The sequence below is a fragment of the Lepidochelys kempii genome, chromosome 2, assembly GCF_965140285.1.
Source record: "Lepidochelys kempii isolate rLepKem1 chromosome 2, rLepKem1.hap1, whole genome shotgun sequence".
NCBI lineage: Eukaryota > Metazoa > Chordata > Testudines > Cheloniidae > Lepidochelys > Lepidochelys kempii.
Genome location: NC_136381.1, coordinates 22,857,412 through 22,881,797, shown reverse-complemented (window position 1 = coordinate 22,881,797; position 24,386 = coordinate 22,857,412). Strand labels below are relative to the sequence as shown.

The 24,386-nt window shown below is 41.9% G+C and overlaps 1 protein-coding gene across 4 annotated transcripts; it reads right to left on the bottom strand.

Moving 5' to 3' along the window:
• Positions 1 to 35: 35 nt before the first annotated feature.
• Positions 36 to 22,500, bottom strand: DERL1 (derlin 1). 4 transcript variants are annotated; one of them, XM_073330222.2, is made up of 9 exons: positions 21,231 to 22,049; positions 20,371 to 20,482; positions 18,516 to 18,657; positions 15,719 to 15,783; positions 13,581 to 13,607; positions 12,206 to 12,301; positions 10,099 to 10,151; positions 8,548 to 8,658; positions 4,743 to 7,173 (listed from the first exon to the last, which is right to left on the bottom strand). In XM_073330222.2, exons 4-9 carry the CDS (start codon positions 15,752 to 15,754, stop codon positions 7,035 to 7,037), a joined length of 462 nt encoding a protein of 153 aa, XP_073186323.1. In that variant the 5' UTR covers positions 15,755 to 15,783; positions 18,516 to 18,657; positions 20,371 to 20,482; positions 21,231 to 22,049; the 3' UTR covers positions 4,743 to 7,034. The 4 variants fall into 4 exon arrangements, with proteins under 4 accessions (XP_073186321.2, XP_073186323.1, XP_073186320.1 ...); XM_073330220.2 differs by lacking the exons at positions 4,743 to 7,173; positions 18,516 to 18,657; positions 21,231 to 22,049 and adding exons at positions 36 to 4,417; positions 22,127 to 22,500; XM_073330219.2 differs by lacking the exons at positions 18,516 to 18,657; positions 21,231 to 22,049 and adding an exon at positions 22,127 to 22,498.
• Positions 22,501 to 24,386: the final 1,886 nt, after the last annotated feature.

The following is a 24,386-nucleotide window of genomic DNA, read 5'->3' as shown; positions in this document are numbered from 1 at the left end:
GCTTTAAAATCTGGTCAGGGCTTCACAGACAGAACCCAGCTAGGAAGGGTTGTCTTGCAGAGGTGCTGAAGCAGTGCATCACGGTTAGGCCAGCCCCATCCCTTCCCAGGCCAGCCGCACCCACACTGAGGCTGAGCCAACTTCTGGCAGAACAAGGTTTGCAGGTGGCCTGTGACCCAGCTCCAGGGGGAGTTGCTGCCACCTGAGAAACACAACATGGGATACTCTGGCAGAAACCAAAGCCAGCACAACCTAGGGTGCAAATCAGTCCCAAGAAACAGACATGGGGAGCAGAAGCAGTGTTTAGATTTGATTTTAGCTAGGACTGCGCTTTGAAGTAAACTAGGATTATATCTGAGATTCAGCTTTGACTGCGTTGTAAGGTCAATAGCTCTTTTTACCTGATTTCAGCAGAAACTATTGGACACTACACAGTGTTAGCTGCTCTTGCACAATTCCTGCCAGGTGGGGCTCCAGGCTCCCATGAGAATGGCTGCTCCTGCAAGCTTCCACCCCCAGTTAAACCACGGTTTTTCATGTTAGCACAGCCAGGGCTGAAGGGACTGTTATGCTAACAGCTGCTAGAGGATTTGGAAAGGTTCAGGTTCCTTAATACCATACACTATCTTTGCTCTATACACTTCATTCCCATCAGAAAGTTCTAATTGTATCTAACTACATTTTGAGGAATAGAGAAGTTGGGACTAGAAGTCAACATTTAAGAAAGGTTAACCGGGGCATACAAGCTTCTAAGAAAGAAAAGGCTGAAACATGTCATTTGTTTGTTAGCTAATTCAAACCTATGTCACAGCCTGAAATGAATGAGGAGGCCAACGCAGAAATAATGCTGGTTCCATTTTCTTTTCACAACTGCTGAAGTCAACAACAGCAGTAAGTGCAGATGCTGCAGATAGAGTGAACGAAATCACTGCTTTGAAAAGCAGAGAATAGTGTGGTACAAAGTTCAGGCCTGATGCAGAAGGGGGCATCTGCCATCTTATTCCAATTAAAATACAAACACAGAGTGGACCCTGCCCTTCCTCTTTTGGGATTAAGATGGAGAAGAGGACTGGCATTGCTTATATTTAGGTACAGAAAGTAAATATAGCTCTCTCTAAGGCATTTGTGTCCTAGTGAAATATGCACCTTTAAAATCAGTCTGTGATCTATCAAAGAACAAAACCATCAGCAATACTCTGTCTCTTCTCAAAACCCAGTCAAAGCAACTCATAAAATGTAGTTTTGTATTCTTTGAAAACACGGATCCGCTCCTAGTGGTTGGACAAGATTGCTTGTTCCACTGATACTTTATTAGACTTGGTTGCCTCTTCTAGCCTCCAATAGCGTGTGCTCACTGGCCATTGCCTGACCAGGAAGTGGAGCGTATAACCCAGCTTATTTCTTATGACAGAATTTGGAGCCCATGAATCACAGCCTTCACTTCACTACCCACGTTCTCCTTCCTGGATGGTGCATCCAAAAGCATAAGGTCCCAGATCCACAATCCTTTCCACCTATTCTAGGCCATGCAGAGTTTAACATGCCTTGGAATGACAGATTGCAGAAGCCTCACATTGACCGACTCCAGTGCCCTTTTACATTCTGTAATTCACATGCACTAGGTAAGAGTGTAGGGACTTTGGTGCAGCAGGGACTTTGACTTGGTTTTGTTTGAGGAGAGGCATAGCAGGAGGAGTGATGGGAAACCCAGCACACATTTTTCCACTGTGGTAAAGTGAAACATTGTGCATTGGTCATCTAATGAAAAAATGGCAGAGAGTTTTCACAAGCACAAAGTTTGGACAATGAAAACTGTCAATGGCCATTTTCAGTCATGGCAATGGACACACTAGAGACGGTGGATATGGTTTCAGTTAAAGACAGCTATCCTATCACTGTAAACCTTTCTAGTTTGAAATTGATGGGCTTTTATATTTTGAATGGGGACTTTTAAAAAGTTACTTTCTTTAAGCTAATTTTTAAATGTTTTTTAACTTCATAACCATACAAGTAAGTTACTTGAAATTGAAGGGAAACAATATTGCTCTAACAGAAGGGCAAGTCACCCACAGCTTTAGTCAATTGAAACTGTGGGTCCTCCACATCTCTGAGAAGTCAGACCCTAAAAGTCCAGAAGTTAGTTGCCCAAAGTTAGAACCTTGCAGTGAGGTTCCCTTGTTACCACTTTGGCAAATCATACAAAAATCTTATTAATGAAGAGATGTTGAATAATCAAACTACTGTGAGTATCCTGCCTTTTGTGCCTGTCTCTACACTACTTTGACTTTACAATTGTGGGTTTTCCCCCCCTTCTAACCTTGTTTAGAGGTGTTCGTTCTGCAAAAAAATATAGGGATCAGCCACTATTATATGTTTAGTAAAACTTCCAAAACTATTGAAAAAATCCTCTTAATGAGTCTATAGGAACAGCTGCCAACATGAGTTTATTGTTTTTCAACACAGGAAAAGCAGCACGTTTTCATCTTTTAGACATTAGTACTTCTGCTTCATATGCACACAGTTAGCTTAATTTAAAAAAAAGCTGTCGTTTTGAATTGCAAGTTTGTTATCTCCATCTAGACTTGGCAGAATTCAATTTTGGTAATTTCAGTGGATAATAGATGTTAAATAAAAATGGGGAGGATGATTAATTTAAATTTCTACAGTTGCACAAAATTCTGGGTTTTTAAGCATTACTTTCACTGCTGTGGGAAATCATGATGGGGGGGAAGTCAGAAAATTATTTCGTGTCAGTAACATTCAGTTTCAAAAAGTTAAAGCTTTATAACCATTAAACACAAATTGGCAATATCACAGGTCAAAATACACATCTGTGTTCTTAAATGAAACAAAAAAGTTCTCAAGCAGCATTTTTCTTACTTTGTCTCTGTAAATTTCAATCATCTACAAAATAATTTTTCATGGGGGCAGGGGGTATGGTGAAGGTAAAACTGACATTTACCTATTAAAAACGTAATCCTTCCAAGCCTACTTACATCTAGGACAACGAGAAAAAGTTGATCATACATAATATCAGATAAACAAAGAGCTGTTTATTCCTTGTTAGGACAGTGAGTAAAGGACCACAACTGAGATTAGGGCTCTACTATATTGTGCACTGTATAAACACATAGAAAGGGACAGTCCCTGCCCTACACTATGATTACACAAGACTAAGAGTTGGAAAAAAACTGTATTATCTCCATTTTACAGATGGGGCATGGAGGTACAGTGAGATTAAGTTATTTGCTGAAGGTCACACAGGAAGTCTGTCGTAGAAGCTGGAAATTAATACAGATCACTGGAGACCCCTTAGGCCAATCTCCTTCATTTTCTTCTCCCCTAATCCCATAACAAAATGAAGTAAATTCTCAATGGCATCACCATGTAGCAAGCTTCCTGTTAGCCTGTAATGCAAAGAGCGAGCTCATCTGGAAGGTAAAAATATCACCATGAGAGCTACAAATTTGCATTACTATAATGATTAGGTAGTAGCAATATGAAGCATGACCAGTCCAGTTTCTCAGTAAACCATTCACAGATTATACTGCGAGCAGAGACATAGGCAAGGATTATTACTGAAGAGCCCTGGGGGATGAGGAGCTTGACTCAAAAGAAGAAAAAGTGACAGAGTAGTGGAAGATTAATATAGTCTAACTAGCAGCATTATGAATAGATGGGTGGGAGGAGAAAGAACATGAGGGCCACAGAGAAGGGTGTCATTGGACCTGCTCAAAAAATGGGATTAAGTTTTTCCCAAAACTTCCATCCTGTTTGTCAAGGTTTTCCTAACCATCTCTAATAGATCAGGAACCATCTTATTTAGCAATAGGAAATGAGGGCAAAGGATTGATAGTAAAAAATTATATAGAGCAAAATAAATTTGGAATAAATGACAGCTTGGATGTTGAGGGTGAAAAGGCAGAGTGGCCCACCAAATAGGGCACAAGAATGGCTCTTCCCCTGACCCATGCTTCTGTTTCCCCGCTTGCCTGTTTTATAGTAGGAGACCGTGCAGTCGTTGGGCCAGAGACAATGTGTTTGCACAGCACCTTGCACAACATGGCTGTGATCTCAACTGAGGCCTTGGTGCTAATTCAATAAATAAGGAACAAGAGGAGTCAGATGGACAATGAGGTTATGAATGTGGCTGACAGACTAGTCACTCATCGGCGAGAGGGTGGCAGTTGGGGCACAGTTTTAGACAATGAATTTGGACACCCAAAAGAGGACATGGAAGAGACAGACACTTACCTGGAGAGATGATGCAAGGACATGAAGTAGGCTTCAGAGTTATCAATGTAAGGGTCAGAGCTAAATCTACAGGCTTCACTAAAGTCACCCAAGGAGAAGGCTTGAGTGACCAGAGGGGCTTCCAGGGTATGTTCTCGGGAAAATTCCAGGAGGAGGAAGGACACTGAGAAGGGTAAAAAGAGAACCATGAAATGACAAGCACAAGGAGGAGAGAGGGATGCAGCAGACTGTCAAAGATGGGGGGACAGGCACGATAGAAAACTATAACAGAGAGGCAGAATGACGACAAAGAAGAGGACATTAGGCAGCTGGTGACTTTGGTAAGAGTAGTTTCAGTGAAGAGGACGAGATCCAGAAAATGGATCATTCTCCTAAGGATTTTGATGAAGGAGGAGAGATGGCATGAAACAGGGTGGTGTTAGAGGCTCTTGAGAGTTCTATCAAAAGCCTGTGGAAAGTTTAAGCGTGATTTAGCAAAAACAGACAACTTCAGAGATTAAAACTTTAATTTAAACTTTGCCAACAAAAAAATTAGTTACAAAAAGGGAAATTCTCTGTACAGAAGAATGAGTGCCTCCTTATAACAAGAGAATGTGCCTTGTCAGTGTAGATTCAAGTACACATAGGTACAGCTGTAGGTCAAATGGGAAATGCAGAATATTCAAAGTGAATTTAAGACTAGTTCAGGGTTTCAAATTTGCAAGATTAGTCATCTCAGTCTTTGAAAAATGTTTAAATCAAGAATCTCATGTCAAAAGCTTCTCCTTTCCTTGAAACACATTTGACTTGTGATGCCATAGAAGGCATTGCTCATGCAGGGTGCACTGGAAAGTGAAATTCACCCTCTTTGCAGAGGGACAACCCCAACACTTAAGCCCTTGTGCTATCCCTCAGCACAGAGATGAACTCACCTGGAATACATGTAAATCATAACTTATATGACAATCACTTAAACTGTCACTTTGCTTAACAGTTAGATCCTGCTTCTAAAATGAAGACCACTGCTTTGAAGACAGTGACATACACAACTAATTGGAGACCAGCTGCAACATGACTACTGTATGCATGATGGCTCCTGGACTACCACAAGTCAGCATTACTAATGGTAACAGGTACAGTAACATTTACACCAGTGGAGTCTTTCCACTTACCATTATTAAAATATAAATAAGGCAAGGCAAGAGCATCTTTAAAACTCAATTACTGAAACTAGAAAGGCTAAGTGAGTTCCGAACCTCTATATACCTGCACAGCCATGAACATGTAACATGATCACCAGTTCCCTGCATTCATCCATGAGCCAGAAAGACCACCACAACTATGGTGTTAAAGAAAATGCATCCTCTTGAAGCCAGTCACAGATAAAAGGATTAAATCCAATTTGCTTATTTTCTCCCAGGTTCAGGGTGAGTGGAAGTATTTAGAAACCTACAAGTTGCTGCTGGAAGAAAAACAGCAGTAACAACAATAATAGTATTTAGGACTTTCATGGCACTTCCCATTTTCACAGCACTATATAAAATGAACTGAGCCTGTGCGGTAAGTACCAGTCCCATTTTACAGATGGGAAAATGCGGAGGCTAAGTAACTTACTCAAGGCCACATGGTGAATCAGTGGAAAGAGCAAAGATTAACTTCCTGGCTCCTAGCCATGCACTCAGCTCACTAGAACCCACAGCCTTATGATTCTATTAGGAGAAGACTGTGGACGTCTCTCAATCATACCCCTCACCCCCACTCCACAATAAGAAAAAAAATGGAGATATTGCAAAAAGAGAAACTGATTAACAGCTTTATATAGTTCCTTTTTTGAGAATGAGAAAGGCCTTAGAAAATCAAATCAATTCTATTGTATCTTGTAACCTGGACTAAGTTTATTTCCAGTTCTGATTATTTAATTTCTTAAAGCTTTTAAAGAGAATGCAGTGGTCTCATTTTATTAATACAAACATAACTCTGCAGTCAGTACCCTTTACATGAACACACAAAATATGTGACATTTTCTACTTGTAAAGTAAGATTTGTTCTATTTAATTTTGCAACTAAAATATGAACCTGGAAGCCAGCCTTTTTCAGATTTCAGGATAGTAAATGACAGCTGTAACCTTGGTTTAAACACACCAAACCATGTACGTTACACCGAGGGTTCGGAGAGATTTAGATATCCAGGAATATTGGCAATGGTCATAAGAAACTGAAAAGAAAGCTATCTGTTGTCCTTATCCTTTCCCCTCTCTTGCTGCAGTGCATAGGGTAGCATCTCCATCACTGTTGCATGGCAAGAGAAAAAAAAAACTGCTTTCCTGAAATACAGTTTGATAACTGAAAGGAAGCTTCTAAAACTTTTAGTCTTGCTTTATGAATGCAGAGCAGTTACTGCCACCTAACAAGTTATTGAAGACTAGAATCCCAGCATAAATATTGACGAATCAGTCTTTTAGATGTACAGATGGAGACATTACTTTGAGCCATCCTTTGGCCAAGGACTGGTTCTTAACTCTTTGCGTATCAGAAGAAGAGAAACAGACAAAACCCATCAGCATCTTCCATCAGAGAGGTGGAATGGATTCACTGTGACAGATGGACAATACTAAGGTGGCTTTTTTAATGGCAGTTTGAACTTAGCACTACTTTCTAACCTGGGGTAAAATCTACATTTATCTTCAAGAGTTCTTAATTTTGTCTTGTGCTAGAAAAGTTATTTATGGGTCAACTCCAAAAGCACTAGAGAGAACTCAGTTCTGAAGTACACTCTGCACTAGGAAGGAAGCAGCAGTTTTTCATTGGTCACCTAACCGAAAACCTTGGCCCCAGTTGTGTCTTCCACCACCCTGATGATCTTCTGCAGCCCTGCGCACACTAGCGGGTGGAATGCCAAATCCTGATACCCCTCCTCTCCTGTTTGGCAGCCAGCGGTATCTGGAACACACAGGGGGGGCAAAGCGGAAGAGGGGAGAAAGAGACCAAGAGCTGAATGTAGGAGTAGTTGTTTACTGTTCAAAGCTCATTTTAGCTGCTAAAACTTATAAAAATATGGCTTTATATTTATACAGGGAACCATCACGTAATTTGCTTTACAAATACTAAGTCTCAACACCCTATGAAACAGGTATTTACAATCCACCTAAAAAACCTCACAAACTTATATGGCCTTATACCATGACTGAGACAAGAGGTGTAGAGAAAATTCTGTTAGATACCTATATGGCCCCCTTTACCACAGTAACTGAGGACCTCCCAATCTTTCAGTAGATTTTTCCTCAACATCCTTGTGAGGTAGGGATTCCCATTTTACAGGTGGGGAATTAAGGCAGAGAGTAAGTGATTTGTCCAAGGCATATCAGGGAATAAAACCCAGGTCTCCCAAATCTCAGGCTGGCACTCCAACCACTGGAGCATTCTTTCTCTCTGGCATAGCAACTCTTGAATAAATTCAAATGTCCTACAGATCTAGAGTCAAATCCAGCTCTGGAGTAAATGGCTGAATCTAGCCATTGAAATCTGATCTTTATGGAAAAATTAGGCTTACCAGGAGGGCCTGAAACAGCAAAGACAGTTGAAGTTTAAGGCTGAGCCCCCCACCATGCTGTTGAAAGTTGTACAGTGTTATCTGAATGTAATTCAATCCTGTACCTCATTTTATAATTGACAACTCAGGTTTTAAAGAGGGGTCAACTTAAAGTCATCAGCAAGAGCCTGGCAGGGGAAAAGCATGCACCGCCCAAAGGCTGAGGCATTAAGACAAGGGAATCTGGAGCAGTGATCCTGGACTTTTACTTGCCTTTTAGCTAGAGGAATGGTGCAGAAAAATGGGTAAAACATAATTAACAGGAGAGAGAAAAAACCCAATTAGAAAGTAAAATAAAGACAATTCTATAATCAAGATAGATACTTCCTTTCTACTACTTCCAGGGATGTCTCTTTATTGCCATGATTACACTACACACCACATTTCCTTGGCCTAGAAAAGAGCATAAGCCAATCACTGGCTGACAGTGGAAGACATTTCCCGTATGGGCTTTTTATTCCACAATTACGTACTACCAGGTTTCTTGCACCTTCCTCTGACGCCGTCCATGATTAGAGATAGATCAATCTGATATGTTAGTGTCTGTGTGAGAAGGTATGGCAGTTGTCCCAATCACTGGCTGATTAGCCTAGGGAAGCAATCTTATGCCCCCAATCCCAACAAATGTATTTAAGAGGGGATACACAAGTCCTTTTAGTTCATAAATTGCAGTATCCCTAGAAGATTATGCCAAAGAAATGACTTGTTTAAAAAACAAAACTTACAGAAACAAGGGTGTGGTTAGGAAATTCCTTCCTCCCAAGTCCATTGGATATTTAAACATTAAGAAGAAGTATAGGTGTCCAACCAGATTTCCTATCAGCTCATTGATGATGCTGCAAGACAAGAAGAAAGATTTCAATTTCAGAACTTGTTGATTTCATAAAACCTTTCAGCTACTTATTGTGTACCCACTACAGGTGTCACAGGCATTAAAGCCTCATCTTCCCTCTACTCCCCACCCCAATAACACATTTTCCAGGTTATTGCGGACTACCTCTTTGGTCAACTGCATTATCACCATCAACACTTCAGCAAGCGATTCCAACACCCTCCTTCCAGGCCTTCTCCAGCCAGCCGTGAATGATACAATCCCATTAACACTTGCACTGGGAAACAGACTTTATAGCGATCAATGGCTAGAATAGTGGTCCACACCTCCTGAAAAATTATTGCTATTTCCACTACACTGCCTGCTCTCTGCTGTATAAAACTTTTCTTAGGCCCCGATTCAGCAGCTGGCCTTGGAGTATTTTATTCCATGTGTAGAAACAGCAAGTATCTAGCAAGCAGCAGTTTCCTGAAGTGACGGATGACTCAAACATGAGGTAGAACCAGAATCTTAACACAGAAAATCCTGACTCCCTATCCACTTCTCTAATTAGTAGACCACATAACATTATTTGTATTACAGGGCCACCAAAAGATTAGGGCACCATTGTACAAGAGACTGCAAGAACATAGATAATCCCTACCCCAAAGAGCTTACAATCTAAACTAGGGGTTCTCATACTGGGGGTCAGGACCCCTGAGGAGGTTATTACATGGGGGGAAGGGGGTCGCAAGCTGTCAGCCTCCACCTCCGCTTTGCCTCCAGCATTTATAGTGGTGTTAAATATATTAAAAAAGTGTTTTTAATTTATAACAGGGTGCGGGGGTTGCACTCAGAGGCTTGCTGTGTGAAAGGGTCACCAGGACAAAAGTCTGAGAAACACTGATCTAAACAGACAAAAGAACAACAAAATAGAAGCAGACTGCAGAGTGCTCAAAGGGATGGAAGGAAAGTGTCATGTTAGTTTGGAGGGGCGGACGGTGGGAGAGAAGGGTTGTTGCTGTTTCTCTATTTTTTCCCCCTCATCATTAAATGCACTGGGCAGGGGGAGAAACAGGCTTGGGGAAAAGGCAGCAGGAGAAGAGTTCACAGGAGGAAGGGAGCAGGACGTAACTACTCCATCAGAGGCATTATTTAAGCCTGGGCTTTTAGGAAGAACAATAGCTGCAAATCCTGATGATTGAAATTTTCCTTTTCAAGAATATCCATACATTGAAGGATTAGGTTTGACAAGATTTCAGCATCGCATTTATTTTCTGGTTTAGTTTAGAGTCCTCATATTACAAAAATACAATAATCATATTGCTAGTCTATCAGTTGGCTTGAAGCCCCCTTATTTTGATGTTACTGCTTCCGAACATCCTCTTAATGGGCAAGATATACAACTCTACAAGATCAAAGAAAATATTTATAGCTCATGTAAACAAGCATAATGAAGACTTACGATCCTCCAATGATGTAGTTGAACCCCAGAATAACCCATGGTAGATAACAAGCCTAGCAAAAAACAAACAAAACAGAGAAGTCATGAATGCCGAAGGAGAGTACAAGGCTGCACAAATTCCTTTGCATCTTCATCAGTGTAATCACTGCATCTTTTAAACATAGTTACTAGACAAATTCTGGTACGTTAACAACCAACACATTTTAAATTAAGTCTAAGCATTTTATGATGTTTTACATTTATTCAAAACTTAGGACTGTCAAGTGATTAAAAAAAGTTAATCGCACAATTAATTGTACTGTTAAACAATAACAGAATACCATTTATTTAAATATTTTGGATGTTTTCCACATTTTCAGATATATTGATTTCAATTACAGCACAGAATACAAAGTGTACAGTGCTCACTTTATATTTTTTATTACAAATATTTGCACTATAAAAAACAAAAGAAATAGTATTTTTCAATTCACCTAATACAAGTACTGTAGTGCAATCTCTATTACGAAAGGTGAACTTACAAATGTAGAATTAAGTACAAAAAATAACTGCATACAAAAACAAAACAATGTAAAACTTTAGAGCCTACAAGTCCACTAAGTCCTATTTCTTCTTCAGCCAATCGCTCAAACAAGTTTGTTTACATTTGCAGGAGATAATACTGCCTGCTTCTTGTTCACATCACCCGAATGCGAGAACAGTTGTTCGCATAGCACCGTTGTAAATATCTTGCGATGCTGGCTACATGCCAGATGCACTAAAGATTCATATGTCCCTTCATGCTTCAACCACCATTCCAGAGGACATGCGTCTATACTGATGATGGATTCTGCTCAATAGCAGAGCGGACTGACGCATGTTCATTTTCATTATCTGAGTCAGATGCCACGAGCAGAAGGTTGATTTCCTTTTTTGGTGGTGCGGGTTCTGTAGTTTCCGCATTGGAGTGTTACTCTTAAGACTTCTGTAAGCATGCTCCATACCTGTCCCTCTCAGATTTTGGAAGACACTTCCAAATCTTGGATCAAGTGCTGTAGCTATCTTTAGAAAGCTCACATTGGTACCTTCTTTGTGTTTTGTCAAATATGTAGCGAAAGTGTTCTTAAAATGAAGATGTGCTGAGTCATCATCTGAGATTGCTATAACATGAAATATATGGCAGACTGCGGGTAAAACAGAACAGGGGACATACAATTCTCCCCCCAAGGAGTTCAGTTACAAATTTAATTAACACTATTTTTTAAATGAGCATCATCAGCATGGAAGCATGTCCTCTAGAACGGAGGGGCTGAAGCATGAAGGGGCATACAAATGTTTAACATATCTGGCACATAGATATCTTACAATACCGGCTACAAAGGTCCCCTGTGAACGCCTGTTCTCACTTTCTGGTGACACTGTAGATAAGAAAAGGGCAGCATTATCTCCTGTAAATGTAAACAAACCTGTTTGTCTTAGCGATTGGCTAAATGAGAAGTAGGACTAAGTGGACTTGTAGGCTCTAAAGTTCTGCATTGTTTTGTTTTTGAGTGCAGTTATGTAACAACAACAATCTACATGCTGTAACAGATAACCATCAGGAAAAAGGAAAAAAGCTAAGATGGAACTTCACTGCAGGCTCAAACAAAAAGAATCTGGCTTGTAGAAGAGAAAATTTCTCAAAACATGAACATTTTACTGAGCAGTAGTGAAAACTCTGACTGATGAAGGAAACTGTTTATTGCAGAAAGGTGGCTTTTATTCAAGTTATGGGTGGCCAGAAAGTCTTTTTATTTTGGTGTCAGTTTTTCAGATAAGTTGATTTCTATTTTGGGGGCACCTATGGCAGTTTTATACTGCAACAGCTAACACCATATGAGACACAGTGGGGACTGAACTCTGATCTTCTCCCACCAGAAGAGGGTCAGGAGCTCTAGGAAGACAGCAAAACCTCTCTCTGAAGAGAGGATCTACCATTTGTTGATAGCTTGTGGCTGACCCAGAAGTGACTGACTCCAGAAGGAATTTCATCCAGCCCCTGCCAATCTGAAACTCTTTTAGACTTTTTTTTTGGTGGGGGGGGAAGGAATTCCAGAAGAGAACTGTGCCAACAACCTGTATACTGTACCTTAAATCTTGTCCCAAACCAAAATGATACAATCATGTCTCTGTTCAGCTGGGCCCAGACATAAAGCACTGACATGATCAGGGGAATCATCAGCAACTGCAATACAAAGAAACAAAGCAAAAATTATTACATCCACCTAAAACTTCTGAGGAACACAAACAGATGGCTAGCTTTAGAAATGCTTTGTTAGCATGATACGTCAGCATAGATCCTTTAACAACTACACTGCAAGCCTTTGCTGCATGCATACACTCATGACCTAACAAGTTCATGAGGGTAGTGGTGAGCAAGTGAACCAACGAGTCATTCTGTTTTATAATGTGGGAAACTGGTCTATCTCACTAGCTTCCTGGGGCTGCAACCCCATTGGTAATATACTTCCACTTATGTGTCCGCCAAAAATATTACAGACTTCCCATTTCTTCGAAGACTTTAAAAAAATCTGATGTACATTTGTTTCAGGGTTCACTCAGACTTTAGATGCACAATCATGATTTATCTGCCGGGATAGTACGGTGAATTGTCTCAGGGATTATCAGCAAGGTTTTATGCAAGACACTAGAAATGTAACAGGGGAGGAAGTGGGGACAGAGAGGTACAGAATATATGTGAGAAGTGGTCAAAGACAGGAAGAGAACAGCAGAAACACACAAGACTAAAAACAAACATACCTCAGAAACAACATATCTGTGACTCAAGATAAGTCATCCCCCCCCACCCAAAAAATCACTTTAAGACAACTGACCTGATCCAAGACTCTTATTAAGATCTATTTTAATCATTCCTGTGATATTCTCCCACTTTACATTTTTGACATGTACCCTGAGTGGTGTTTGTCATAGAAACATGCACCACTTCATATACCCTTAAATTTTGCTCTTTAGATGATCAGAGCTTTTGTAAAGTAATGTGAATTCACCTAAAATGGCATTCCTTCTGAGGAGTCTCACTACTGAACTCTAACCCAAGAACTGTTTTTTAGCTCAAAGGGTCAAGTAGTAAATGGCCATAATGTTAATCCATCAGCAGGGGAAATAAAGTCGATGGATGAAATCCTGGCTCTTTTGAGATCAATGGCAAAACTCCCATTGACGTCAATAGGGCCAGGATTTCACCCCTTCATTCCTTAGTTGTGCGACTGATTTCCACAATGCACCCATGCCTGCTATGCCACAATGAGTTAATTACCTCTAGTTTACAGCAAAAAGATTAACAACGTTTATTTCTCTTCTAAGATAGCCCCAGCAAGAGAAGTCAGCGATTTTCCAAAATACTGATGTGTAACGATAGATACTTTAGTGACATTAAAAAAATACTCTGCCTAGAAATAAATGTAATATTATAAAGCTTCCTTGGAAAATTGTATCCTGCTTACCTGCATGTCCATCACCAAGCCGGTTATCTTTCATTGGACTATTAAGGAAAATATAATAAAAATAAGTGCTAGACGCATGGTGATTTTTAAACTGATTCAGCTTTTAATTTTACTTTTAAAAGTAAACTTAGTGCTCCTGAAAAGTGACAGATCGACAGCCATGGCAAATGAACTCCTCTAAGCATCCACAGAGCAGATTCGGCCCAAGTTTTCCCACATTGCCATGCCAATGGGACTCAATTATGACATGAAGTGACCCCACCTAGACCTGAGAGACCACGCTCATTTTTCATGCCCATTCAATCCTCTGCTTTGTGCCGAGATTAAGCAGGCGGGAGCTGGCCGTCCTTTTTAAAAAGCATGTTTAAAAGGACCAGAACTTCGTCATATACTTGTCCTTCAGTTTGTTTAAAGTTATCAAGAAAAAATGCTGTATTCTTTATTACCTCAAGGAAACAAACAGCAAACAGATTACCTGAAAATTTAATATCGCTAATAAGAAAACAGAAAACAAATACTGTCTCGAAATTTACTGATGAAGTCTTTCAATGCTACTATGAGGATGAGGAAACTGAAGTACCTGCTTGCTGTTTTAACAGATAATTGTGTCTTTTTTCAGTAATTGTTTGTAGTATCAAAATGCAGTTGTACTCAGAAAAGGAAACAAATATGACACGGTGGGCGTGTGAGTTTTTCTACAGACTTCTGTATCAAGTGTGCTCTATTTGTAAATGAGGAGAAATATTCCAATTACAAACTCTACCTGGGGCTCTGAAAGTCAGGCTGTGATCAGAATCTTACATGAGCACCGATCCAAGATTCTACAGCCAGAATTCAGCTAACAGCTTTGTTGGTGGTGTAGCAGAATCCAGCTCATCTTCCAGTTGCTCTGTTGGGCTAACAGGAGTAAAGATTCTCTCTATAAACTGAAGTCAGCAGATATGAAAGAAAAACAGGGAGCATATCCACTGATTAAGAAGGTGCCATTTCTATATAGTAAGTCTCCTGACTATAACCACAGTTTGTGATAAAGTCACATCTTCTGTTCCTTCTCTGGGTAGAGTGCTGTCATAAGTGACCATACAGGGATAAAGGATTGCAGGAAGAGACTAATAGGAAAGGAAATTAATTCAATTTTAGGAAAACAAAGTGGGGTAGAGTGAAGAAGTAGCGCCAGGGAGGCCATTAAAATATACCAGTGCAACTTCTAAAGCAGCAGTTCGCAACCAGGAGTCTGAGACCCTCTGGGGGGCCATGAGCACATTTCTGGGGATCCACCAAAATAAACCAGAGAGCAGGGTTGGCATTAGACTCGCTGGGGAGCAGGGCAGAAAACTGCAGCACAAGCAACATAACTTTGCGGGGCCTCCTCTGGCGTGGGGCACTGGGCAATTGCCCTGCTTGCCACCCACTAATGCCAACCCTGACTTTTAATCTATTGGATATGCAGAAAACAGTTGTTGTGGCACAGGTGGGCAGTGAAGTTTTTACAGCATGTTGGGTGAGGGGAGCCTCAGAAAGTAAAAGGTTGAGAACCTCTGTTTTAAAGGATGGCCTGAAAGGCAGGGAAGTAAGTGACCCATGGAATTGCTAACAGGACATTAAGCCTTTTGCCTCAAGATCACTGACCTGATTCAGGCCTGGGTCGATACTGAAAGCTGTTGCCACCTGGTGGTCTTTATTACATTAGCTTTGTGGTCTCTGTATAGTTCACAGTGAACAAGAGTTCACCCAAACCTCAGCAAAACTGACAATCTTTTTGGCAGCTAAGGATTGGATAGACATGAGCCCTAAATTTGCTCCCAACCCTAGTGGAGGTCCATAAACGGTCAGCAGAGAGACACGCTATCAGTGAACTCTGGAAAAGCCTGTACTGCTTTGATGTTCTTTTGTGTAAACAAAACCACAGTCTCCAAAGTTGTCAGACAAACTGGAACTTTGAACTAGCACAATTATAGTGTTTTCCCTCAAAAATAATCCCACTGGCTTGCCCTGAAGGGTAGGAGCCATCTTTAAATGTCTATGGAAATTATATTTAAGTGCTTTTAGGTGATAAAAACTGGTTTATGAAACAGCCTTATCTTAGGCATAAACACAAGATGCAAAATGTGCCAAGAACTTGATGAACAGAAGGATACAACAATGCAAATCCAGTTAAACAGAAGCATGAACATATAATCCGCTGGCCTTCCATCAAAAGCACCTATAAACAAATAAAGCAGTTAGCAGAACAGTTGTCAAGATTTCAGATCACACTATATCCCAAGAACTACCTCAGTTCTTGGCCAGTGGAAACACATGGTGCCAAATGCAACCCTCTTGTGTTTGAGTGTACTAGAATTGCAACATTTGAGAAAGTGGTACTTTCAACATGTGATCAAGTTCTTTTAAATGATCATTTTTGTGAGCAAATCCCCAAATACTCCAAATTATTTTTAAAAATCCATCATTATTCCTTTTTGATTTATCTGTACACAAATTGTAAGTTTACACTCTGCCTTTCTAAAAAAGTTAAGCATTCCTCCTCCTTCCCTAAGTTGAAAGCAGACTGAGCTGCTACAGCAAGAAGGTGCTATCTTGCCTTGATGCTTCAAAGAACAGGCAGACTGGATAATGAGGGTAGATTGCATCAGTTACAGAATTGTGTCAGGGTTGGTTTGTTTGGTTTTTTGTTTTTTTTTTTTGACACCACAGACTGTAAAGAAGCCAGTTATTTTTCACTGCAAATGAGTTTTCCTGTTCCATTCCCCGACATACAAGCTTCTTCCAGGGAGCATCAGTAGGAAGGGACACAAACAGAGATGGGAATAGAGGTTGGGGCATATGTGGATATAACAGAACCCAGTATATCAAAAGGACATAAACATGGCAAGCAAACATGCAAGTTTTCTGCTCCATCTTCTTTTGGCTTTCTTGCTTTCAAGAAGCTTAAACTAGGGTTACCATACGTCCGTATTTTCCCAGACAAGTCTGGCTTTTTGGTTCTTAAATCGCTGTCTGGGAGGAATTTTTAAATATCTAAAAACATCCGGGATTTTGCCATTATTATTTTTCCCCCAAAGAAGAGTCGATCATTCAAGAAAGAGAGTGAATGCTGATCACTCAAGAGAGTGCCCACTTTTTCCCCCTAGCTCCCAGTGCCTGCAGTGCAAAATAGCGGTTTCATGTGGCTGGGAGGGATGGGGGAGGAGGGGGAACACAGCGCGCTTAGGGGAGGAGGCGGGGCCGAGGCGGGGATTTTGGGAAGGGGTCCAATGGGGCAGGGAGGGGATGGAGTTGGGGCGGGGCCGGGGGCAAGAGCAAATAAACCCCCCCGTGGAGTTTCCTCTTTTTCTGAATGTTCAAATATGGTAACCCTACTTAAACATCAGATTCTGGCAGTTATCCAAACCATAGGCCTTTTGTAGTTTAATTTAGTTAAAAACAAAATTTAAAGAAACCATAAAACAAAGTGTCCTATAATATAAACTCAAACAATCTACAAGTTGAAAGACTGAAGACGCTCAGTATATTGCATAAATGATGTGCACATCCAGACAATTTCTAAAAAAGCCAATACCATTCAGTGAGATTTGTACTTAAACCACTAAGTGGAATTTTGACTCTACAAATCTTAACAGGTATTTAACACAGTCTTTCACAACAAATCAATTACTGGCAGGGAGAGGTTAATTAGGAAGAGCAGCCTATGTACAAACATTAAGGTATGGTTCTACTCGGACATATAAAAACTGGTAACTTCTTATTCAACAATCTCCTCCCTGTGTCAATTTAACCATTTTAGTCACTAAAGTGAGAAGATAAGGAGTTTGGTATTTAGCTCTGCAAAGCCAACATTGGTGAATGAGAGCGAGCTAGAGTCTATTTCTTTTTGTGAATTGGAGTTGTGGATCAAGTTCCAGTTTCTAACATGTCCAAAACCTCTGAGAAGAGTGAGACTCCGCATGTGTCACACAGTATAATTTTACCAACAGACCCTTTGCTATTAGTGATGAACAAAAGAGAAACCATCCTGATCTTTAGATCCCAGGCTGAGTTTGCAGATCTGGCAGTCAAAAAGCAAGACTGCTAGGCTCATCTTTACAAGTTAAAAAACTAGCCTTTTTTAGATTCCAATCCTGCACTGGGATATGCTAGCATGGGCCCTGGCATTTGTAAAAGTCCCACTGACTTTTATGAAACTTTGCCTAGATCTACATCATCAGATCCCAGGATAGGCTCAAAACATAGGTGAGGATCTCACTGAGACACAGACAGAGACCACCACAATGATTAACAAATCAAGTGTTCTACTTTTTTTGTTTTTTAGAAACTTCAGTATTCATGCACAGCCCATGAAAAGTGAAGTAGAAAGGATGGAGTTCTGTTTATAAACATTTGAATTCCATAGCACCTAGAAATTTCCTACAACTATGTTAAGTTTCCACAATAAGAAAAGTATATACCTGTTGTTAAAAAGAGTAGCTATTAACATCTGAGGCAGTTCAACCTACTTAAAATGGGACACCATCACCTTTAAAGCTAATCATCTTTTAAAAGTTAGTTGAAAGTTTCATGCCCTTTCCCTGAGCCTTTTTCTTATATCTTATTATATATGTTTTTCTCCCTACTGTTGTTGTAGAGAGATCCATGCAAACAAAAGGGGACAGTGACTGATGATGCCAGGGAAACTGATCATGACAAAATGAACAGACTGAAAAAAAACCCCCCTAGAATGATATTTTTTTCTCTAGCCTTTTTCACTTGTACTAATCTTGGGGTTTACTTGTAAGAATAAGACACCAATAAATAAATAATACATTGTCACTTTAAATGCCTGAGAAAAAATGAGCTGTAGATTTTCTGATTTCTGTACCAGACAAAGTGACATAAGTACCACTAAGGTCTGAAAGAACCATCTAATTATAGCCCCTTATTTTAGTTCCTTTTTCATACTTGGTAGTAGTGAAGACAGTCACTCTGACAGAAAAACCGTGCCATCAGAATCTTGGTTTCCACAGGAATTTAGGGAAGTAGTTGTTGTTAACCAGTAACGCAGGGATACAATCTACTTTCCAGCCTCTTCTAGAGTTTTGCACTGTTTATAAAAAAAATTAGCATAAACTTTGAAATTCATCTTTAACATCAGTGACTGCCCAAAGCCATGCACAGCCCTTCAGATGTAGGCTATAAATTCTTAAAGAGACGGCTAAGGATGACTTGCTTAGTCTACAAGTACCTACGTGGGGAACAAATATTTAATAGGCTCTTCAATCAAGCAGAGGAAAGTATAAACACAATCCAATGACTAGAAGTTGAAACTAGCCAGAGTCGGACTGGAAATAAGACATAGATTTTTAACAATGAGAGTAATTAACCATTGGAACAATTCACTAAGTGTTTTGTTGAATTCTCTATCACTGATGATTTTGAAATCAAGGTCGGATGTTTTTCTAAGAGAGATGCTCTAGAAACTATTTTGGGGAAATTCAATGGCCTGAGTTACACAGGTCAGACTATATAATCACAGGTGTCCCTTCTGGCCTTGGAATCTATGAATTCATAAGCTAGCCCCAAGGGCCATTTACTTCCCTCAATCATACTGATAATGAGAGCTGTGCTCATAGAGTTATAGCAGCACGGGATTACATTATAAACAACCTGCAAATGTTCCACTGAAAGTTCCAAGAATAGTACCCAAAAAAGTTTTTAAAAGGGGATAAAAGAGTTGGTGGAAGGGTACTGAACCAGTCAATTTTTTTGTACTCCTACAAAAATCACTAAATTACATTTTTGGAACATGCATATTGCATCTTATCATGGTAGTATAATCTGTCTTCCTACAAGTGGGATGTAACTTATTAATAAAAATGTACAATTTCATTTGACATTCAGTACAATAAGTGCAACATAAGATATCTAGATTTCCCATTGAGACCTCATTGTTCATAGATGAGCTACAAGAGCACATACAACTAAGAACTGCAATATGTTTATTTTATACAATGTTATCATAGATATCGTCATTTTGAATATTTTGCTTTTGGGAGTTTGGGTTTTTTTAAACAAATACACAAACATTTCTTTGTGTTTTATTTAGTTCAGCCTGGTACCAAGCCAAGCATTTTACTTTTTTACCCTTTAAGATGTAATATAAATGAGGTACTTACATACAACCACTTGGCAAAGAAGAGGTTTACCATAGACACCTTCTGCATACCAATGCTACTACTTTGCTCTTCTAGAGCATCTATAAATCTGATCATTTGCAATTACTTTATAAACATTAAGACTCCACTCTTTAAACACCACTCTTTACAAATGAGCAAACTGAAACAAACAAAGAGGTTAAGTGACTTGCCCAACATGGACTATCTCCCTCAGTGGTTTGGACTATGTCTTCTGGTTCCTTTATTTTAAGTGACCCTATAATGATGCAAAAGAGCAGTAGAGTCCCCTCCTACTGCCCCAAATCCAACAACTGAAAGTCCCAATCCTTAGTCATAGGAGTGGTCCCACAGAATGGCTGCAGGACTGGGTCTTAAGTGACTAGAGACCCAAAAGTCACTTCTAGACAACAGAGGGAAGTGTAATGAATTGATTTTTCAAAAATTCCATTTTCTATTGATTAAGTGAACATAAAGGCATGCACATTGCTATCTTTCTCTTTCAGAGCTTTGCCTGAGTCAGAGTCACTGATCACTCCCACAAGCTATTCTGAATGGAACTGTATATATGTAAAGATATTCAATCTCTTTGCTACACTCATGTTAAATCCTATAGCATGCACATACTGCAATTATTAACATACCTGTTTCTAGTCGTGATGAATACTGATACAAAAAATATAAGTTCACCAAATAGAGAAATCCAGTTCCTGGGCCCACTGGGAAGTAGAATGTTGCAGTTAATGGCCTCCATATCTGTCCAGACCAAAAAAGTGAGTGCAGTTACATAAATTAAAGATGAATGAATAATCATGATGTTCCATTTTTAGATTAAGGAACAAATTTAAGATTCCTGTGTATCAAATTTTTTATTCAGTGTTATCACTTCAAAAGCCCTTGTAGCTTATGTCTTACTTGCTATAATCAATTAAGCTAATAGGGTTTTATGAGTAGTTTCCAGATACAGCATAGTTGGCTTCAAAAGGGACCCAGAGAACAAGACAAATCCTCACAACTGTTCTACGCTATTTTAAAGGCATCCAAACAGAATCCTTTCTACTTAGTCCAGGGATCGGCAACCTTTGGCACACGGCCCATCAGGGAAATCCACTGGTGGGCCGGGACGGTTTGTTTTCCTGCCGCATCCACAGGTTTGGCTGATTGCAGCTCCCACTGGCCACGGTTCGCCATTCCAGGCCAATGTGGGCTTTGGGAAGTGGCGCGGGCCGAGGGATGTACTGGCCACTGCTTCCCGCAGCACCCATTGGCCTGGAAGGGTGAACTGTGGCCAGTGGGAGCTGCAATCAGCCGAACCTGTGGATGCTGCAGGTAAACAAACCATCCTGGCCCGCCAGTGGATTTCCCTGACAGGCCGTGTGCCAAAGGTTGTCGATCCCTGATTTAGTCCAATGGAAGGCAACACTGAGCAAGAAACTCATATGATAACCTTCTGAGTGTAATTTCCTTCAGATAATATCGCACATTATTTTTAGCATTTATGCACCTGCTTTATGAAAATCCCTGTTTATCGACATCATAAACAGTCTTTAACTAGGCTGCAAACAGTAGTCGGCACAGACAATCTTGCCGCTTCTTAGTTGACGTGAGACACTCCAAATCTGCAACATTTCAGAATGATGTGTTCAGATCCCAGATTCCGTAAATCAGCAGGGACTATCAGCATTAGAGATACAGGACTCTAACTTCACAGTAACCACTTTGCGGCTGATACTTGGAACAAGGACAAGCTACAGAGGGAATTGTGTTCAGCCCTTCTCAGTTAGGCACACCGTTAGCACAATGATATAGGATCCACATCCTTTAAGGCTCCTTCTCCTCCTTCCCCGTTTTTGGGGGGGAAAGGGAGAGGACACTTCCTACCATATACACACAGAATGGGCACTGAAGCAATTGTCTCCTAATACAAGAGATCATTCAGTGTGGGACCTAAGCAGCCAGAACACTGATCCCAACAAGCACCTCCCTGACCTGGGCCCCCTCATCTATAAACAGCCCACTAGTGGGGCTAACCCAAGTGCCAGCTCCCACTGCTTGGAGTGCCCACACCTTTACTACAGAAGTGAGCTACCCTGAGCAGATAGCCTGGGTAACCAGGACAGGGCACCTGGACCTAGTACCCTCTAGGTCTAACGGAGACTTCGAGAGCAGGGCTGGGATTCAAACCCACGTCTGCCGCTGCTCGCCCACACGGACCCTTCAAGCGCGAAAAGACTACACATCCCAGCAGCCACAGCCTCACCCTACTGCACCTCCCAACATGCAACGCGCTCCCCAGAGTGGCCCGCCTACAATTCCCGGCAAGCGGAGCGCAGCCCCGTGCCGAGCTGCCTTAGAGCTCTGGAGGCGCTCTGCATGCCGGGACTTGGAGTCCACCCCTACCTGGAAGCGGTATATGAAGGCATCGGGCCATAGGAAGAGATAGGCGGGGCTGATGAGGCCTAGTTTGCCGACAAGCGGCACCGCGATGGAGCTGGCGAACCAGTAGCGGGTGATGAAAGGGATGCTCCGGAACCAGTCCCCCAGGTCCGACATCTCCCCGAGCTCAGCCGCCGCCGGGACCTCGCTACACACCGGCCACCGAGCTACCGCGAGATCGTTGATCCAGCTCGCGCCGAGGCCGGCCTCCAACTCCGAGGAAGCTGCCGCAGCCGCCGGGCGTGTGGCGCAGGCGCCGCCGAATCGACTCGTAGCCAGACGTGTCTCCTGCGAATCCGGCCCCCACCAGCTACTTCCGGTTCCGCTTCCCAGGCGTCGGAAGCGCCGGAAGTCCCACCTCGTAAGGGGACAGCGCGACCCGCCAATGTGCGCTACTTATGTGCCTCCTTCCGGCGACGCGCTGCAGGATCACGTGACATCCCTCCCCGTCATTCGTCCCTCCCCCAGACCGCCCCCCCCCCCCCCCGGCAGTGCCCAGGGCAGCTCGTTCTTGGGGCGCTGCTCAGCGGGCGTAGGCGCTTTCTGGCCGGCCGAGAAGACTGTGGGCTCGATCAGAGCGGCATCCCCTCTGTGGGGGCCACGTGGAGGGGTTTGGACAGTCACAGTAGTGGGAACAAGACAGTACCGGGTTTACCATGGCGCCGGGGCCCCGGCCCGGCCCGCTCTCAGGGCAGGGGGGGGAGGGGCTCGGAGCACCCCCAGCACCCTGGCCTGACTCCTGTCCCTCATCCTGACTCCTGCACCCCCACATCCTCCCCCCCACGCAGAGCACCAAACGGGAGCTCCTGCACCCCTCGCACCAAACAGGAGCTGCCTTAGGTAAGTGCTCCACGCCCCAACCTCCTGCCCCAGCCCACACCCCCCTCCTGCACCCTAACTCCCTCCGAGACCCTGCAATCCCACCCCTGAGCCCCCTCCCGCACCCTAAGTCCTGACCACACCCTGCACTCCAACATTTTTTTAAAAAAGAATTATAAAGTGTTCTTATCCAAAATGCTTTGGTTAGTCTCTAAGGTGCCACAAGTCCTCCTTTTCTTTTTGCGACTACAGACTAACAGGACTGCTACTCTGAAACCTTACACTAGCTAGCTAATGGTACAAATAACATTTGGAAAGATCATTAAGTGGTCTGCAGAGACCCTCAGCGATTTTCAAGTGGTCTGTGGAAAAATAAGTTAGACTACACAAACAATCAAGATGCCTCACTTTATTTTCATGTACTTGCTATTACTTATAGGAGGAGGATGAAGAAAAAAAGGATGAAAAACGGGAGTGGGCGGGGAGATAAGAGAGAATGTTCTTTTTCTTGGCTGGGTCCCAAGGAGGGGCCACAAAAATGAAGCTGAGCACAGGGCCCCAATAACTATAAATCCGCCACTGTGGCTGACGCCTGCCCCACAGCTCCCCACACCACAGCCAGGGGGCTAACCCCTGCCCCCGCCCGAGCACCATATACCGCTGCATTTGTTAAAAAGCATTTACATAAAAGGGGCAGTGTTGGAGTACATTTGGTTACACCCAAACAACTGCTCAGAGTTATACAACATACCAACATTCTTATAAACTGGATTTTCAAGAGGATACAATTTCTGCTGTTTTTCCATTGGTTTTTTGACTTGGAGCTGAAGTCTTGCCGTCTCCTGTTGCATCTGACTCATAGAATATCAGGGTTAGAAGGGACCTCAGGAGGTCATCTAGTCCAACCCCCTGCTCAAAGCAGGACTGATCCCCAAGTAAATCATCCCAGCCAGGGCTTTGTCAAGCCTGACCTTAAAAACTTCTAAGGAAGGAGATTCCACCACCTCCCTAGGTAACGCATTCCAGTGTTTCACCGAAAAAGCTTTTCCTAATATCCAACCTAAATCTCCCCCACTGCAACTTGAGACCATTACGCCTTGTTCTGTCATCTGCTACCACTGAGAACAGTCTAGAGCCATCCTCTTTGGAACCCCCTTTCAGGTAGTTGAAAGCAGCTATCAAATCCCCCCTCATTCTTCTCTTCCATAGACTAAACATCCCCAGTTCCCTCAGCCTCTCCTCATAATTCATTTGTTCCAGTCCCCTAATCATTTTTGTTGCCTTCCGCTGGACTCTTTCCAGTTTTTCCACATCCTTCTTGTAGTGTTGTTGGATCATATTAAAGAAGTTCTGTATTAAAATCACAAATGAGCTTGATTCTCCATAGTTTAAATTCCAGGGTATT